This window comes from Mastigoproctus giganteus, chromosome 3 (genome assembly GCF_048544385.1).
Source record: "Mastigoproctus giganteus isolate SK-2022 chromosome 3, ASM4854438v1, whole genome shotgun sequence".
NCBI classification, from domain to species: Eukaryota; Metazoa; Arthropoda; class Arachnida; order Uropygi; family Thelyphonidae; genus Mastigoproctus; species Mastigoproctus giganteus.
In genome coordinates, this window is record NC_143577.1 from 4,619,422 (window position 1) to 4,639,839 (window position 20,418).

Below are 20,418 nucleotides of genomic sequence, written 5' to 3' on the forward strand. Positions count from 1 at the left end.
TGCATCCCTTGCCAAGGATTTCTCGTAATCTGCCTTCGCCTGCCTAACCTCCTTTGTAACTTGGTTGCATATCAACTTGTATCTATCATAGGCTTCTGTGTCATGTGTTAATTTGTAAGTATCCCATGCATTTTTCTTCTCTGCCATATGCCTCATTAGTTCATCTGACATCCATTTTGGCCTAAACCTTGAACAATATTTCTTAGTTGGTATGTAAAGCCTAGTAGTTTCCAAGATAAGTTCTCTGAATGCTTCCCATTTTGAATTTGCTGTTGGTAACATCATCAGTTGATCGCACTGTATAGAATTTCAGTACTGTCTCAGTCCATCGTAGTCGCCTTTACGAAAGCAATAACCCTTCCCTTTACCCCTAATGGTAGTTACCTCTTTGAGTAAATCCCACTTCAGCACACTGTGATCACTGCCACCTAGTGGTTCATTTATCTGCAGATTCTTAATGCATGAAGAATCACTGCTGATAATCAAATCAAGACTATTACTCCCTCTAGTTGCCTCCCAAACATGCTGATGTAGAAAACAATCATCCAATAAATCCACAAAAGCCCTGCTAGTGTGTGAGTGACCAGCCCCCAAATTCCAGTCAATATCTGGGAAATTAAAATCTCCCATTATAAGACTCTCTGATTTACTGGCCCACTCTATTTCCCTGTACAGTTTCTTATTATACTCATCAGAGTCATTAGGCCTATAGCACACTCCTACTCTCAATTTTGATCTCCCAATGCGTATGTCACACCAAACTGACTCAACACTGCACTGTCCAGCAATGTCGACTGGCTTCACTTCCTTGGTTTTTATGTGTTTCTTAACTAATAGCATCTTGAAGTGGCGGCATCCAAAAACGAGTACCGCACTCTCTACCGCACCCTCAGATGTCTGAGAGGGAAAAGACCAAATTGACTAGTGACAACATCAAGAATGCTGATGGGACCTTCGTGCGATCACCATCCGAACGCCTGCAATGGTGGAGTGAATTCTTCAAAGCTTTGTATAATCACGACCCACCTCAGGGACCGCCAGCAACAGCACTCTCGATCGACCCCCCTGAGGTCTCCATGGTCGATGTTGAGCCTACAGTAGAAGAAGTGAAAGCAGCCATACAATCCCTGAAGAATGGCAGGGCACCAGGAGTGGACCAAGTCACCACAGAAGCGATCAAAGCCGGGGGAGATGTACTGCTTCGCTGACTACACTCACTCCTCAAAATCATCTGGTGCACTGAACAAATTCCGTTAACATGGAGGAAAGCCATTATCGTACCGATCCACAAGAAAGGTGATAACCGGGACTGCAAGAACTACCATGGCATCAGCCTCCTTTCCATCATCGGAAAGGTCTTTATGAAGATCATCCAGTCAAGACTGCAAAAACATCGCGAGCAAACCAGTCGAGAAGAACAGGCAGGATTTAGACCCGGGCGAGGATGCTGTGATCAAATCTTTGCCATTCGTCAGCTGATGGAGGAGAGGATCCGGTGTGGACAGCGAACCGTCATTGTTTTCATTGACTTTAAGTCTGCTTTCGACTGTGTCCACCGGCCTGCCTCATGGAAACTACTAGAGGTTGAACATGTACCTCGAAAAGTCATCACACTCCTCCAAACTGCATACAACGGTTTAACCAGCCAGGTGCACATCCAGAACAATTTATCTGAGGAATTTACCATCCAAACTGGAGTCCGCCAAGGAGATGTAGCCTCCCCGTTGCTTTTCAACATCGTGGTCGACGCCATTATGAGGCAAGCATTCAGAAACAGACAGGGCATACAATATGACAAGGATCACTATGTGACTGACCTGATGTTTGCTGATGATAGTGCTATCCTTGCCGGTAACGACGCTGAAGCCACGGACATCCTCTACGACATTGCCCGCATTGCCCGGCCATACGGTTTGAAGATCAATGCTGGTAAGACAAAGGCCCTGACAACAGATGGGTCGCAAGCCACCATCTATCTCGAAGGCGTCCAGATCGAGCAAGTGCAGGACTTTAAATACCTTGGGTCGCTGGTCCAGGAGAAGAAAGTTGCATCCACCATGGAAATCCACAGCAGAATTGGACAGGCGGCCACTGCGTTCGCCTCGCTCAAACGGTGTCTGTGGAAGAGGACCAACATTTCCACAAAGACTAAAATCCGACTCTTCCGGACTTTGATCCTGCCCATTCTTCTTTACGGATCGGAAACATGTTGTTGTTGTTGTTGGTTGGTTTTTAGGAGCATTAGCAACTAAGGCCATATTGCTCCGAGATATGCGGTGGTCAGTCCCTGACCTTTCCGCATCCTCCGTATTTGGTGGTGACGGGCTCGAACCCCGGTCTAATCAAGAAGCGTGTGCTACGCACTGCTGCTCCTTCCCACCTGGCTACGGAGGCGCCTCGGAAACATGGATTTGTCTCAAGTTAGATTTGAACAAACTTGAGGTATTCCAAATGCGATGCCTGCGGCAGATCTTGGGCATCTCTCTTCGCGACCGCATCACTAATGATACCATCCGCGCCAGATGCCAACAGCAACCAACCATTGCCGACCAAATCCAGAAGCGAAGGCTCAGATGGTTTGGCCACGTATGTAGAATGGGCACGAACAGAATACCATCCACACTCCTTTGGAGACAACGACCCACCCAATGGAGCATCCAACGAACCGCGCCTAGGAAAACGTGGGCCAAGCAAGTGGAAGATGACTTGAAGAGCCGACGTCTCGACCTTAACCAGGCCAGGACTGAAGCCATGGATCGTAAGGTATGGAAGAACATCACAGAGCAAGTCCGAAACCCTGCGGCACCTACAGCAGCATACTGGTTGCGTGGCCAACCGCCTCCCCCAGCTGCCAGCTAAGGACCAAAGAAGAAGAAGAAGAATAGCATAACCCCTCCCCCCTTCCTATCCTGTCTATCCTTTCTGTAGAACTTGTACTCCCCAAATTCCAGTTCTGCATCCCTTATATCTGTGTGACACCACGTCTCTGATATCCCAACAATATCTGCCTTTGATGTTTTGAGCAATACCTCAAATTCATCAAATTTGTTTACTAAACTCCTAGCATTGGTGTACATGCAAGTATGGACAGGTGTATACCCTCACCTGTTTCTATTCTTAGCTACCCTAACACAACCCATGTGTTTACTTGTACCGAAATGGCTCCCAGCAGTCTCTGAAATATCATGCATCTTGTTTTTCAGGCTTCTGCTCATTCTAATAGAAGCAGTGCAAGAATCTCTTTCACCAGTGGCTACTGTCAATCTATTGGTCTTTGTCTCCTCCCAAGCTAGCAGTTTTCCGACCCACCTAACACTGCCTCGATAGCATCAGCAAATATTCTTGCACCCTTTCTATTTAAGTGTATCCCATCCCTGTAGAAGCAATCTCTCCTGTTAACAAGTACAGTCCAGGCTGAAAAAAATTCTACCCCTTGAGCCTTGCACAATCTTTCCAGGGCCGAATTGATCGACAAGGCTCTCATCATATACTCCCTCCTATCGTGTCTGGGCAGAATTGCAGACACTTTCAAAGTAGTCCTTGTAGTGTTTCGTTTCAGATAAAAAAAAATAAACACCAAATCTAGCTCAAAAAATGCTAAAATGACAACACTGGTCATAGCTAGACTGTTATTTGGCAACTTTGTGTATTAATAAATAAAAACATATTGCCCTCTGACAATAATCATAGTATGCACAGATACAAAAAATATAAAATAAATTCACCAACACTAGAATAAAATCAAACTGTGATGTATATTTATATTTGACGCTGATTTGCTGAATATTTCAAGACTATTTTTTATTTACAATTATTTCTATAAGAATGGCATCAGTCTAAACAATACTCGGATGGCCAGTCACAGGGTTGATAGGAATGTGTTACATTTAATTTAAAATATTTCTTGTTTATTAATGAAATCTGTCTTCCAAATTTCACAAGCTTGGACCCCTGCTGTATGCAGCTGTATTGGCATAATTTAGCCACTGGTTTTGAGGTTTTAATATCTGGCCATTTCCATTGGCCATCAATGGTTTGTTACCACTGAGCCTGAGGCATTGACAAAGTTTTAAAACCTTACATTCAAATAGAGCTGTCCTACTTAGACAAGCAGGACCCTCCCTAGGATGCTCAGGCAGCCCTAGTGTTTGCCCCACCAGTCTATTTCTTCCTGCTAACCTGCCCTGCCTCTCCATGGTGAAGGTCAGTAACTAGGGGTTTATGGCCTCCAATAGATCCTAGACTAAGTGGCCAGATAATGTCACATGTCACAGAGTATCAATCACAGAGTTGGGGGAACCCCCAGTGCTGCCAGTCAAATTACACTATACTCAGACAAGCCAGATTGAGAATCTGTTAATAGGCATGTTGTTTTTTGTATATTTATTTATAAAACTATAATGGCAATTAATGATATTGTAATTTTATTAATTTTATGCATAATTAATTTATAAAACTTTCATTCATTTTCTGAACTAAAATTGCTATATTTTAAAAATGTTAAAAATGTTAAGAAGGTTAATTTGAAAACTTGTAAGTGCAATATGAAAAATGCTTAAGAAAATAAAATTTAGTTGTGAATCTAAATATAATTTTTAAAATTTGTTAAGGATGCAAATTTGATGTGAAGTTGTCCAGAATGTAAACTTAAATTTTTCTGTTTTCCTTATTTTAGTTCTGTATGATCTGATGATAGGATCTGGCAAGGACCCAAAATGTCATCTTTGTAATAAATTTAGAAATTAGGTAAAAACACTTGATTAATAAACTAATTTTTCAAAATTTTTCAAAATTGGAGATTATATAGACAGCATTCTGAAGACTTTCTTTTTCAGTTTATAAATATGGGTAACATGTATACCACTTTGTTCCTGATACAAGCTTCGAAACATGACTTGTAAACATATACATCATCTCTGCCATCCAAGAAATTCTGTGTTGTTGCTTTGGCACACCCAGGGTTCTGAGCTGGATATCATCATTCTTCTCTTTCTTGGTGAGTCCCTTCTACTTCTCTCTCTCTCTCTCTCTCTCTCTCTCTCTCTCTCTTGGCACCTCCGTAGCCAGGTGGGCAGGAGCAGCAGTGTGTAGCACATGCTTTTAGACTGGGGTTCGAGCTCGTGACCACCAAATACGGAGGATGCGGAAAGGTCATGGAATGACCACTGCATATCCCCGGAGCAATATGGCCTTAGTTGCTAATGCTCCTAAAAATCAAATAATAATAACAACAACAACCTCTCTCTCTCTCTGTGTGTGTGTGTGTGTGTGTGTGTGTGTGTGTGTGTGTGTGTGTGTGTGTGTGTGTGTGTGTGTGTGTGTGTGTGTGTGTGTGTTTTCCCTGGGTAACTCAGAATTTTTTTTTGGCTAGTGCAGCATAAGCCTCAGGCTTCCTTGCACTATATGGCTAATAATAATAATAATAATAATAATAATGTGATGGCCTCCATATTTTGAGATACTCAAAGAGTAGTTCTTAAGTGTGCACTACTTTGGTACCTTCAGCATGTAGCTGTTATCACAGGCCAGTGTAATATGCAATAAATAGTTAAAGTCATAAAGTAATCAAGATAAAGTGGTGATGGCCATTGTATCTTGTCTACCAGACAATGCAATAGCACAACAGTCCATCATTGCAGTGTTTGCAATTCCAGATACGCTGCACAAAATGCTCAACCTCCCCTGCCCTATTTTTCAGACCTGGCTTCCAGTGACTTTTTTCTCTTTCCAAAAATTAAGAAGCACTTTCTTTCGTGGACAAACATTTCACTCAAAAATGAAGAGGTGATATGTGCTATATGAGGCTGGATTTCACAGTGGCTTTATTTGGACAGTGTAAAAGGAATTGAGAACTAGGGAGAAAAGTGGATTGCAATTTAGGGGACTGCACTGAACACTGAAATAAAATCTTTTCAAAAGCTGTTTATGTACAAACCTTATTAGCTGTATAAAATTTTGTATTATTCCTGCATATGAAAAAAACCCATAAAAACCTTCCTAAATTCCAGACTATTCAAAACAAGCAAAGTTTCAAGAACAGCAACCCCACTCACTAAATCATTTCTATCATGTAGCCATAAATCTCCCCACCCCCATCCCACAAAAAAAACAAAAAAAAACTTCCTTTAAAGCCAATCATTTACTGTTCCAGCTATAGTTTACTTTTTGTTCTCAATAGAAAAGTTTTTCATATGGTTGGCTTTCAACATGACAATTAAAAAAAAATAATAAAAAAAAAAAAGACAGAAGCAAAATTTAATTGCGCTGGTCTTAACTTAGATCAGAATAAGATGTTATTTTGATGCAGTCAGCTATATGGGGCTTTTCTCTATGGCTATATCTAAATTCAAATTTCCAATATAGATGAAAAAAACTTGAAGAGATCAATACAATTTGTATATAATGAAGTTTTCAGTAATGTATCCACTGAAATAAGAATTGGATTAATATAAGTTTTTACTTTTTCAGTTATCTTTTAATTATTTTCAGATTTATTCTTACTAAATACAAAAATATAACTCATTGACGGAGATTTTAAATACATTCATTACATTGATTGCTTTACAGAACTAGGAATTCGAAAGTGAAGTGAGCAAGGGGTGGAATCCCCCATGTTTATAAATATTTTCATAGGCTTTGCTTGTAGGAACTGATATCTATCACTGCTCCTTTCTTCTAAATATACTAGAAGAGATTTGGAAACTGCTACTATTCTTTAGCTGTTAAACTTCAAATTCAAGTAATTTTTTATTTATCTCTTTTTTTTTTCTGTTTGCTGGAAAACTCCTCCACCACATGTATTAGTATAGGCAATAAGATGCAGCGAAGCTAGGTTTTTGCAGTATCAATCAAAAAATAATAAAAGCTAAATAATTAATCCACTAACCAGACTGTGAACTTCAAACCTCCCAGAAAAGCAGCTTATTTTAATACTGAATTAACTTTCTGATGTCCAGTCTATTAGTCTATTTCCCTCAACAGTTTACATTTATGCCCCGATTTTTGTGTTTCTTTCATGTGAGGGAGAGTGAATGGGCACTGAAAATTGTAGTGCTAAGATTTTCAGTTTTATGTTAATAGATTTTCCTAAGTTATGCACTCCCTGTCCATCTAATTTAAGTATAGAACTCCAGTTAGAGTACTATAAATTCATTCCTTCATGTTTTGGACTACTGTATTAAAAAAAGAGAGAAAAAAAAATAAATGTTTTTGTTTCTAGATATAAAGTGCATGATCACCAAGCCAAAGAAAAAAAAAACAGAAATATTACTAGAATTTTTTTCTTTTACTTTTTGCTAACTCAACAAAGCCATGAAAGCAAATAATACTCACGTCCTCCTATTGCATTAAATATAAAAGTGATGGGGTATAAAAATCCAAAAGTGAAAGTGAAAATATATTCGTGAGCCACTGAAGACACCATAAATACTGACAGTACAGAAATCAGTTTGTTTCTTCCTAATAACTAAAAAAAACAAAACAAATGATAAGCAAACAAGTATATTAGAAGGCGATATATAAATTATTAGTTATAATCATGTTTAAATTATGACTGAACAAAATAATGCTTAACTATTATTGAAAAATTTATTATGAAATTTTCAAAAATAATTAATTTTCTCATAGTTAACCATATTCCAAAACAGAATACAACTGCTTGCTTTGTAACTGGTGTATTAGACATTTTTTTAAATTATAAAATTTTTAGTTTATTTTGTGAATTAGGAATTATCTTTTAGTTAATTGTGATTTACATAAATATCCCATTACTCACTACCTGAAAGTTCTATTTCTTCTGCTTATTGTATTATACTTCACTTCCATCAGTTATCCCAGGGGTGGTGAACCTGCGGCCTTTTGGGATACCAGTTGCCGCCTTTTGTCTATTTCTCTCAAATGCAAAATCCATCTTTTATTTTATGACATAACACCAAACTCAAAATATTTTTAAGGAAAACTTTATATATCATTATTCCTTACATAAATTAGTTTACATTTATGCCTTACATTAGCAAAAGAAACATAAAAGGCATAAAAATATTGGACAGATCGATAGAGGTCAAAACAAAGTGAAGAGGTAAAATTATTTATATTGATAACTGTGTAGTTAGCAAGAGGACTGTCAGTGGCAACTCAGTAATTGGCAAAATGGCAACCACCCAGTGATTCGCATCACAGTCCTGAGAGCTTCTTAAGAAAGAAAAGGCAATGTTAAATAAAATGTATGCATTGCATTTTCTAGTTAAGGAAAATAATAATGGATTATATATTAAAGTAAATACAAAATAAAGCATTTATTCTAATTCACTAATCTTTACAGAATATTATTGTTTCCCATATAGATGACAGACAACCCTAGGGGCTCACATCTGGTGAGTATGGGCTTGGCACACCCAGGGTCCTGAGCTGGATATCATCATTCTTCTCTTTCTTAGTGATTCCCTTCTACTTTTCTCTCTCTCTCTCTCTCTCTCACTAGGGGAATTTTTTTTTTTTTTTTTTTTGGCTGGTGTAGCCTAAGCCTCAAGCTTCCTTGCACCATATAGCTAATAATAATAATATGGCATCACTTCCAGTTGAAATTGAACTTCATTTGGCAATGTTGCCTTACTTATCAGCGATGACTCATCTCACTGACTGCTATCAGTATCAGTTGACATTCCAGTCATTCTCCACAGTGCCATCAGTTTCCATTGCTTGTTTCCTTTAAAACTGAATCTTCCAATCTGCGTATTTCATTTTTAATTTTTACTGGTAACCCGATTATGTCAAGAAATAAGAAAAGAGCATTAAAGGAAATAAACGAGAGAATTCAATGAAGAATGGGAATTGCAGTACTGCATTGTTGCAGTGAATGATAAAATGTGTTTGCGCTGTCATTCCATATTGGCAACAGTGAAGAAATACAATGCATATCAGCATTATCCGATTCATAAGGACAACAATTATGCTAAACTAGAAGGAGAACCTCGAAAGTCTGAGCTTGAGAAAATGAGAGATGGAAAGTACCAGCAGCAGCAACAAGTATTCAAAACTACATCAGGACAAAGGACTGACTTTGCTGATGCAACAAAAAGTAGCATATATACTTGGAAGAAGAGGTAAGCCATTTAGCGATGTGCAAATCATAAAAGAATGCATTGTTGAAGTTGTGGGATGTTTAGATTCAGCTAAGGTTAATAAGTACAAAACAACTATCTCTTTCAAGGAGGACCATAACTGATTGGCAACTTGAATTAGCCTGTAATATTACAGAACAACTTCAAACAATATGGCAAAACGAAGCCATTTATTATTCGATCGCCTTGGATGAATCCACTGACATTACTGACTCAGTGCAGGTGTTATTTTTTATTCATGTTATAACTCTAGATTTTCACTGTCACAAGGGGTTAGCATTAGTTGAGGCATATGATGCAAGAAAGAAGCATATACAGCATCAGCCAAAAAAAAAAGAACTTCCATTTCACTCATCCGGTCACTCCAAATGTTTGTCTAGTAAAGCCTTAAATTTAAGCTATCAACTTCCACAACAACAAAAGATGGAAGTCTGTTCCAGCAATCAACTACCCGCTGGCTAAAAGCAAACTTTCACACATTTATTCTACAACTGTCTTTCCTCAATTTGAATCCATGCCCTCTCGGGTTCTTAATCTGAGCAGCAGAAGTGTCCTGTCAGCATTGAGCCTGCTCAAACCATTCAAGGCCTTATACACCTCAATCAGATCACCTTGCAGGTGCCTAGTCTCCAGATGCTGCAACTTGCAGAACTTAAGCCTTTCTTTCGTAAATGCACCACTTTGTTCCTTTCACTAATCCTGTTGCCCTTCTCTGTACTCGTTCTAGCAACTCTACATCCCTCCAAAAATGAGACTCCAGATCTGTAAGCAATATTCAAGGTGTGGCCTGATCATTGCCTTATACAAAGGGACAATCACCTCATCACCTCCTTGTCTCCGCTAGCAAAATTCCTATATATCACTGACAAAATTCCATGACCTGCCCTGGCAACTGGTCTGCACTGCTCAGAGAACTTCATATCTGACTGCACAATTATGTAACCCCAGGTCTTTTTCATTCTCCACGTCCCTGGAATGTAGTACCAGTAACCTGAGGAGTCAGTAACCTGAGGGTTACTGACTTTGGGTACCCTTAATGCCAGGCCACATGGAATTGACATCTTTACCATCTTCAAAGAAAAACGCCTTGGAGCGAAACTGAATTTATATAATTTAGTAAGTGTATGCACTGATGGCATGCCTTCCATGAGAGGAAAACATTATTATTATTATTATTATTATTATTATTAGCTATATGGTGTAAGGAAGCCTTAGATTTATGCTGCACCAACAAAAAAAAAAAAATCCTGTGTTACCACTGAAAAAGAGAGAGAGAAAGAGAGGAGAGAGAGAGAGAGAGAGAGAGTGAGTGTCAGAAATAGAAGGGAATCACCAAGGGAAGCAAGAAAGAGAAGAAAGATGATATCCAGCTCAGGACCCTGGGTTTGCCAAGCCCATGACTCATCAGATGTGAGCCCCCTGGAGATAATTTGAAGGATTTGTTGCATTACTACAGAAAAAATTGCCAGATCCGAATACTTTGACCTTTCACTGCATTCTTCATCAGTAGAATCTGTGTGCCAAATCTATTGTTTTAAGTGACACATTAAATTAAGTGATAGATATTTTAAACTACATTTGAACAAACACATCACATCACATCACCAATTCACAACATGCTTCAGCTTAATGATGAAACATTCAGAATGGATCTGCCATATCATTCTAAAATGCACTGGTTGTACCAGGGACAAACTTTTATCGTTGCAAAAAAAAAAATCACAAGCTTTTTTCGAGGAACTGAATCAACAGTGTGAATTAATAAGAGTGGAATTCTGCAGAGATATTGCATTTTTGTGTGATATAATGTCAAAGCAAAATGAACTGAATATTTTTTTGCAAGGTAAAACCAAACTGAAATATCATATGTGGCTTTAAATATAGGCAGTTCAGGAAAAGCTGACCTTTTTCAAAACTTAACCGATTGTAACTTTCAGCAGAACACTTTCCTGGCCTGGCAAAAGTAATTAATGAACAGGATACAAACAAATCATTGAGGAAATGTGACATGAAAGAATACACAGCAATTCTAGACTCTCTGATTGAAGAATATAATGAAAGGTTTGGTGATTTTGAGAAACATGATGTCACACCGAAACTAGCATTTCAACCACACCTGACTGATGTCTCCAATTAACTGAGCTCTCAGAAGATGATATTCTGATGTTTCTATTTGACATGAAGAAGGATCCTCTTTAAATACGGAAAAATACTGTTGGATATCCACATCTACATCAACATGCTCATCGAATGCTATCTTGTTTTGGCACAACTACTTTTATGAATCAACATTTTTATATATGACACAAATTAAAACAAGCTTGAGTTCTCAGATTATGGATATTCACTTGGAGGACCAATTAAAACTATGCTCAACAATGTTGGAACCAAATATCAGAATACTATCTGGCATTCAGCAGTCACAAAATAAGTCATTAAATGGTTTGTTGTCTAAATTCATTCATTTTTTTAGTTTTGTTATCATCTTTGCTAAACAAATAAATGTCTTTGCTAATTTTTTTGTTTAAATTCCTCATAAAATAACAGGATGTAATTAAAATTGTAAATATGCCTACAAAAATATAATTTTTTTTGTATATATATTTAATTCTCAGCATGCAGCCTAATAGTACCTTGGTTAAATAACATTTGACCTTCCAATGTAAAAAGGTTCCTCACCCCTGAGTTATCCCTTGTTTCATGTGAGTATAATGGGAAAAATTATTAAGTGCCATAGGATATATATTCATCCATTATATTCCCCTCATATTCATCCATTCACTCATCCTTCAAATAATGGTTGGTGGATGAAGGAGGTTTGTACACTCCAACTAATTACAAAAAATACAAAACCAAATTAAACAATTATAATTATCTCTTGTAATCCTTAATAAATCAGAGCTAAAACATGCATCATCATCATCATTTCGAGAAAAATTAGAGGAAAAAGTCACATGGGAGGAGATGATTCCGCTGCAAGATTCAGAAAATAACAGGGAAAAAAAATGGTAGTGTATATCAGACACTATGTGATCAACCAAGATTAACCAAGGATAACCAAATGTTTAATAAATGTAAGTGCACTTGTTTTCCACAGTATAAGAAAGAATTGAAAAATCATGAAATAGAAGAATCTTGTGGACTATCCTTTGTTAATTTGCTATTTTTAATTCAGGTATTTTAATGGATGGACCAGTAGGAAATTTAAAACTGTGCTTGTGGAAACATTCCAGTCAGCGTGTGTCTTGAACCATTCCATCTTATCATAGTAAAAAGGCTTGAACAGAATTTATCAATTTGGTTAGCTTGGTTCCATATTGCTCTTATTCATTTATCAGTGATCATCTATACTATCCCCAATTCAATGACCAACGACGAGTTGGCAGAAGACATGTACCACAAAAACCTGGTGGACTATGGAGTCACGTTGGATGAAATAAAGAAAGGAGTAACATTCAGATTCTCCACAAGTGCAAAAGGCAGCTCTACTGCCCATAGAGTCATAACACTAGACCCCTATCTTTACAAAAAAGTTATATCGCTCAACAGAATTTTTCTGGGCTGTAGTTCCCACAGATCAGGCCATTCACTGTGGTAACCAAGTGCTTCCTTTGCTGGGCTATGGGCACACTTCTGTCCACTGCACTCACACTTCTCCAACGTGCGGACACTGTGCCCGAAGCGGACACGTTCATGCTGAATGTCCGTACCGAGACGAACTTCCAAGCTGCATCAACTGCAAACGGAGAAAGAAAGACCATCAACACTCAGTTAGAGAGGTAAATTGCCCAGAGTATCAACGAGCTCTAGAAACTGCACGGCAAAGGACCACTAATGGATAAGAACCTAATTTCTCAACAACAGCTCACCAGACCTGCCCCGGCAGCATCATCCTCAGCAGCCAGTAATAGTCAGAACTCCAGCCAAATTAAATTACGCATCATGCAGATAAACGCTCACCATTCCTGCACAGTTGTGGATGAAATAAGACAGGCAGCCGAGACTCACCAAATCGACATAATTGCAATGCAGGAGCCATACACCATCAAAGTCCCAGCAGAAAACACACACAAGATAGAGGGCTAGTCAATGCAGACAAGACTCATACAGCCAGCTAGCACTGACCCTAAGACCTGCATAGTTGTACTCAATAAGCAAATTGATGTCCTTATAATTCACGGGCTCTGCACAAAGTTTGCTACTTGCATCCAGGTTAGGTTCTTTTCAATCACACTATATATCATCTCCCTCTACTGTCCGCCTTCCAGGGATATAGATGACTTCCTAAGATATATTGAGTTTGCCATTGACCTTCTTAACTCTAACAGTATACTAATAACAGCAGACGTTAATGTCAAATCCCCATTGTGGTTCTCAACTTCCTTGGATGCACGTGGGCGACGTCTAGAGGAATTAATTCTGAACAGAAATTTAACCATCCATAACCTACCCAACAATCTTCCGACATATTGTAGCACCACTGGATAATCTAATATTGATGTCACACTAACCATCAATGACTTACGGACATGCGTCTGGGATTGGGTCACAATACCGCCTGGACGATAAGTGACCATCGGGTCATCTATTTTCACATTGGGACCAGGCGCCTGCCGACAACTACTAAGGAAAGAGTGACAGAATTAGTAAGGTTTTCTCTAAGAACAGTCGACTGGGATGCCTTCGACTTCTCCATCAATAGAGACTTTCCAACACGTGACCCTCTCCAATATGAAGAAGCAACACCAGAAGAATACAGTGAAGTAATACAAACAGCAATTACCAGAGCTTCGTATAGAGCAACAAGGAAGAAAGTCCCATGCAGCAGACCTTGTGCATGGTGGAACACGGAACTTATGACACTAAGGAGGGAAGTCCACCGCGCACAGAAAGCAGTATCAGAACCGACGAAACTGGCCAGCAGCAGATGTCGAAAGGCTACACAGGGAATACTTGAATAAAAAGAATACATACACCAAGGCAATAGCAACTAGAAAGCGAGAAACCTGGGCTACATTTGTCCTAGAATCTGGAAATTCAAACCCCTGGGGGTTACTGTATAAAATCACACGGGGAAAAATCTTCACAACAAATATCTCTGGCACTGTCCAGGCTGATCAAAATGAAACCACCAACTGGACTGACTCTGTCAGTGCCTTCATAAATAAGCTCTTCCCGGACGACAACCCTCAGAATGACTTGCCGGAACACAAAAGTATCCGGAAGAAGAATGCTGAATATATAACACAGACCCAAGCTGAACCCTTCACCGGTCTGGAATTGAATCAGGTCCTCAAAAAAGTAAATACGAAAAAGTGCCCGGGACTGGATTTAATTGAATATGCCTTCATCATTAGATTTCACAAATTAAAGCCAGAACATCTTCTATTATTGTACAATAAATGCCTCCAAAAATCAAAGTTCCCCCAGCCCTGGAAGGTTGCACTTCTCCCGCTAATACCAAAACCAAATAAACCAATAACAAACCCTCGTTCATACAGACCAATTGCCCTGCTGGCAAACCTGGGCAAGACCTTGGAAAGACTAATGGCCATCCGAATCACGAATCTCTTTCTCTCCAAAGGTATGATTTCACCAGCCCAATATGGATTCACCCAGGGCAGATCATGTGAAGATGCCCTCTCTGATTTGATCCTGCATCTGGAAACTTCGCAATCCAAATATGAACTCGCTCTGTTTATTGACTTCGAGGGGGCTTCGATAATGTATGGTGGGAAAGTGCACTGGAACGTCTTCGCACAGCAGAATGTCCAAACAATCTTTACTGGCTGTTCAGAAGCTACTTCTCACAACGTACAATAGTAGTTAAGTCAAAATATCGCCAAATCCTTAAACCCATCCACCGTGGGTGTCCCCAGGGCTCTGTCCTGGGGCCCTTGGTGTGGAATATGGTGCTTCAGAGCTGGCTCAGTAACAGTTTTGAAAAAACGAAAATCATAGCATTTGCCGACGACCTCACCATCGTGGTCGCTGGTCATTCCAGAGCAGCCCTCGAATCCACAGCACAGCGAGTACTCAACATTCTCTCTACCTGGACAACAATCAACAAATTGCAAATCAACCCTGCCAAAACTAAGATGATGGTGTTTAAAAACCGACTCGACTTACGAAGGCCTCCCCAGGTCAAAATCAACGGAACCCAGCTAACCTTCGTAGAACAGACAAAAGTCCTGGGAGTAGTAATAGACAACCGCCTGTCTTTCTTCCCCCATCTACAGCATCTGAGTTCCAAGACCAAAAGGTTCTCCGCCGCAATTATACGGATTTCAAGAAGTGAGTGGGGACTATCAAAACGAACCCTTCTTATTTATTATAAAGCTGTCTTTCTCCCAATAGTAACCTATGCTGCCGGGGTCTGGTTTCACAGAGTTCCCATCATTAAGATGAAAGAAAAGCTAAACTCTATACAAAGAGCTATGTTACTGGTGACCCATCGAATCTGCCGTACAGTCTCTACAGCAGCTCTCCAAGTTATAGCAGGCACCCTCCCTCTCGACCTTTACACAATCTACAAGGGGCTCTGCTATCGAATTAAAAAAGATATTCCGGCAACGATCTTGGATATAGAACTCTCACTAACTACGGATATAAAGCAGGAGAAATCTCGATGTCTCAATAAACTCTTCAACGTATGGCAGACCAGATGGGATTCTTCTACTGTAGGGGTTGTAACTCGGAGTTTTCTTCCGGAGGTAACCTTTGCAACCACTAAAAATAAAGCCCGATGGTTCTCCCTCAGCCTCGAATCTTCCTTTCTCATTACCGGACACGGTTCTCTAAATGAGAAACTGCATACACTCAGACTCATCGACACTCCCTACTGCTTTTGCGGGCAAAGTGAAAGTTGGAAACACTTGCTTCTGGAGTGTGTACATTACAACGACATCAGAAACCGTCTCCAGAATAAGATCCAGGACTTCCCACCAGCAGATCTGCATCAACTGATATGTACCCAGAACAACCTCGAAGCCTTCCAGACCTTTGCAGCTGAGGTATTTGCCTGGAGGAGGACACTGATCGCCAATCACCGACGTGGAAATGCCGATCATTAACAATTCCACTGCCAACTGAAAGTCACCCCTTCTACTGACTATTTTTTTTTTTTTTTTTTCAACCTCTGTTCTGCATTGTTTCCGGGTCCTGCCCTGGAACTAGGAGCAGCTTTGGCTCACCTTTTCTTCTTTCTCACTCTGTGCAGGATAGATAACCACTGTCCCATTTTTTTTTTTTTTTTTTTTCTCTCTCTGCTGGCACCAGATTTACATCTTTCTCTTCACTGTAGCCAGGGTGTGGGATTAAAATCACTTATTTATTCTTTAATTATTTTTATTTTTTATTTATTTATTTATTATTATTTTTTTTTATTATTATTATTATTATTTTATTTTATTTTTTATTTATTTATTTTTTTCCCTCTAACCTGCGTTTTGCACTGGTTCCGGGTCCTGGAACTAGGAGCAGCCTTGGCTCACCTTTTCTTCTTTCTCCCTCTGTGCAGTTAACCACTCTCACATTTTTTTTTTTTTTCTTTTTCTCTTACTCTCTCTCTGCTGGCACCCCGACTTACATCTTCCTCTTCACTGTGGGATTAAAATTATTTAATCATTCTGTAATTATTATTATTATTATTTATTTATTTATTATTATTTTTTTCATTTACTTAGCTTCTTTTTTTTTTTTTTTTTTTTTTTTTTACTCGTGCTCTGTTCTGACACCTGGGATGTGGACTATTATTGGTGCCAGACAGCTCTCCCCCCCCTTTTTTTTTTTTTTTTTTTTCATCACAGGGAATTTACTTTACTTTATTTTTCTTATTTTATTTATATATTTATTTATTTATTTTTATTTATTTATTTTTTTTATTTATTTATTTAATATATTTTCTTTTTCACCACAGGGAATTATTATAATTATTTATTTGTTTATTATTATTATTTTATTTTATTATTTTATTTTTTTTTTGCACCACGGGAAATATATTTTGTTTTTATTTAATTTTTATTTATTATTTTTTATTTTATTTATTTATTTTTTTCCCCTCTCTGGAGTGGGCCCCCAGAGAAATCTGGCTCACCTTTTGGCAACATCAGGTGGTTCAGAGTCTCGTATTGAGACAGTACGTGCTCCATTGGGACTGGCCCACCTTCCCGTGGTGTGGACGAGTACCCAGAATCATCTGTCCAGGTGACTGATGCTTCTGGGTAGCCAAGAGGCCAGAACAGAACAACAGAACACACACATAATACACACAAACCGACGTCACACACATCTGGCCCATTTGTAGTGATACTGTTCTTCACAGAGATACGAGGCGGAGTTGAACTCATGTTCTAGGAGCCGCCCTTTACAAAAACACATGTCCACACATTATTCATTTAGTGGCAACAACTGGATCTCTATGAACAGGTTGCAAGGAAGGTAAGGAGTGGACAATGCAAGTGGACCCAAGTTGATTTCCTAAAGCCCAGCATAAGAAATGTGAGGATCTCCTATAGTGAAACTAATGCCCCCAATTTAACATTAGTTTCACTAAAATTTAACAATTTTAGTGAAACTAATGCCCCCAGTGACACTAAAATTATAGAATAATACTGAAAATTAATAATTGCAAGAATTATGCTGATATATGCACCAGCAGCAATGTTCACACAAGATTATTTTTAAATTATCCAGTTATAAATATTCTTGTATAATAAGAAGAAAAATTTAAAAAAAAAACAAAAAAGGACTTACCAGATACACATCTCTATATATATATGAGTATAGCCAGTGATATACAGTGACATTCCACTTGTAATAAAATTTTGCAAATGATGTGCAATTCCACCAGTCCTAAAAGAAAAAAAAAACAAAAAAAAACTGTATAGGCAGAAGGATTCATTATGTTTATAGCAGCATGTGCATGTGTGAGTGTGTGTTTGCAAGCTAATTTGAAAGTCATGCAGGCTGAAAAAACTGCAATAACTCACAGGGGAAAAAACTGCAGTCTTTGTCTGAGACTGACTAATTATAGCCTTAAATGCAGAAGAGCAGAACGAGGAAACAGCAAGGCCCACACTCTGCCACACATTATTCATTCACATGTTTCTGTTGAAACTATGACACCTGGATACAACTGGTATTCATATTGCCACATATTGCCCAGATTCCAAGTTCCTAGAGTTTAGAATTATCTGCTAGCAACCCGCTTTCGCAGAACTAAACAATTCAGGTCATCATTGCCCAGATTAATACCACTTACACCCCCCCCCCTCCAGTTAAGTAACTAATTTGAACAATTAGGAGAGTTTGTGGGGAGAGAGTCATGTATGGGAAAAGAGCAGGAGTTTTCTGGATCCATGAGAGATCCTGATGGATTCAATTAGCTCCTGTGGAATCCATTAGGAGCTGAAGAGAAAAAGAGTAACAGGGGAGAAAGTTGGGGAAGCTAAGCACTAGTATCCTATCGAGGAGAGGACATAGTAGGGAAGCAATCATACACAGACCCAATCACTGACACTCACAGGAATAAGGTTTAGCCTCTCTCTTGTGAGTACCAGTGTTTGGGTCAGTATCAGTGTGAAGAAAGGAATTTCTGACTTTATTTTTGCATTGGTGGAACATTACAAATGAATGGCAAATGTATTAGTTTTCTAGCATCATTCTGTGAGGCTAATAAACCTAAGAAATTGAGAAATCCAAGTCATACAAAGCAGCAGATATAATAAAAATTCTTGTGGTCCTAATATGACTACAAGGATGACTGCAGTGATCTCAGACAGTTTTTAAATTCTTTGCAGGAGGACCAACTGATAATGTTACCAACAGCAAATTCTAAATGGGAAGTAATCAAAGAAGCTACTAGGATTGATGACCCTGCTATTTTGCAGGGTCATCAACAGTTTTTTTTTTTTTTTTTTCAAGTATTTTGCATCTACATTTGCACATGAGGAGTTATTCATTGAGGGAAATGCCAGAAGTTTATCAAACTCTAACAGGGAGCTAAGTGATTTTGTAATAACTGAAAGGAAAGTGGAGGAGAAATTGTTGAAGATCAACATAAAAAAGGCACATGGGATGGATGGAATCTATCCAGTTATACTAAGGGAGGCAGAAAAGGGGATAAGTGAAATCAGGGCCTTAGCCATGATTATGAGAGCATCCTTGGATTAAGGGGAAGTCCCTATGGACTGCAGATGTGCAAATGTATACCCAATTCATAAAGGGGGGGGGATCAAAAGGCAACTGAGTAATTACAGACCTGTTAGCTTAACATCTGTTCCAGGGAAAATAATGGAATCACTGGTTAAACAATAATGCAGGACCATCTGGCCAGGCATGCAATTATACTGCAAGCACAGAATGGATTTGTTAAGAGGTGGCCTTGTCTAACTAATCTGACTATTTCAAGGATGCAGCAACCAAGGAACTGGATGCAAAAAATAATTTTGACATCATATACTTATATTTCAGAAAGGCTTTTGATATTGTTGCACATAAAAGACTGCTGTACAAACTGGAGCAACGTAACATTAAGGATAAGTCACTGCTATGGATAAAGGGCTGGTGAAGTGGAAGAAGAAGACAGAGAGTGGTTATTAGCATTAGCATTAGTAGAGGCATTTGATGCAAGAAAGCAAGCTTATGCAGCATCAGCCAAAAAAAAAAAAAAAACCACTTCCACTTCACCCCTCTGTTCGTTCAAAATACCTGTCCAGCTGAGCCTTAAACTTATTTAGGCTATCAACTTCCACGACAAGGGCTGGAAGTCTGTTCCACCAACCATCTGCTGGCTAAAGGCAAATTTCCACACGTCTATCCTACATCTGTCTTTCCTCAATTTGAATTTATGCCCTCTCAGGTGATTATTCTGAGCGAGAGGTAGAATCCCATCAGCATTGAGCACGCTCAAACCATTCAAGGCTTTATACACCTCTATCAGATCACCTCGCCGGTGCCTAGTCTCCCTCCAGACACTGTAATTTGCAAAACTTAAGCCTTTCTTCGTAAGAGCACCCCTTTGTTCCATTCACTAATCTTGTTGCCCTTCTCTGTACTCGTTCCAGCAGCTCTACATCCTTCTTGAAATGAGGCCTCCAGACCTGTATACAGTACTCTAGGTGTGGCCTGACCATTGCCTTATACAAGGGAATAATCACCTCCTTATCCCTGCTAGAAAAATTCCTATATATCATTGACAATACACCATGAGCTACTCTTGCAGCCCATCTGCACTGCTCAGAGAACTTCATATCTGCCTGCACAACCACCCCCAAGTCCCTTTCATTCTCTACCACTG

At 39.0% G+C, this 20,418-nt stretch overlaps 1 protein-coding gene across 1 annotated transcript in view; it reads right to left on the minus strand.

Annotated features, from left to right (window-relative positions):
- Positions 1-20,418, minus strand: part of LOC150087624 (sterol O-acyltransferase 1-like) — a 283,384-nt gene that overhangs the window by 25,422 nt on the left and 237,544 nt on the right. The window contains exons 10-11 of the mRNA XM_090369891.1: positions 17,874-17,972; positions 7,333-7,465 (exon numbers count right to left, since the gene is read on the minus strand). Coding sequence (XP_090226017.1) covers positions 7,333-7,465; positions 17,874-17,972 — 232 coding nt within the window. The remainder of the gene's footprint in view (positions 1-7,332; positions 7,466-17,873; positions 17,973-20,418) is intronic.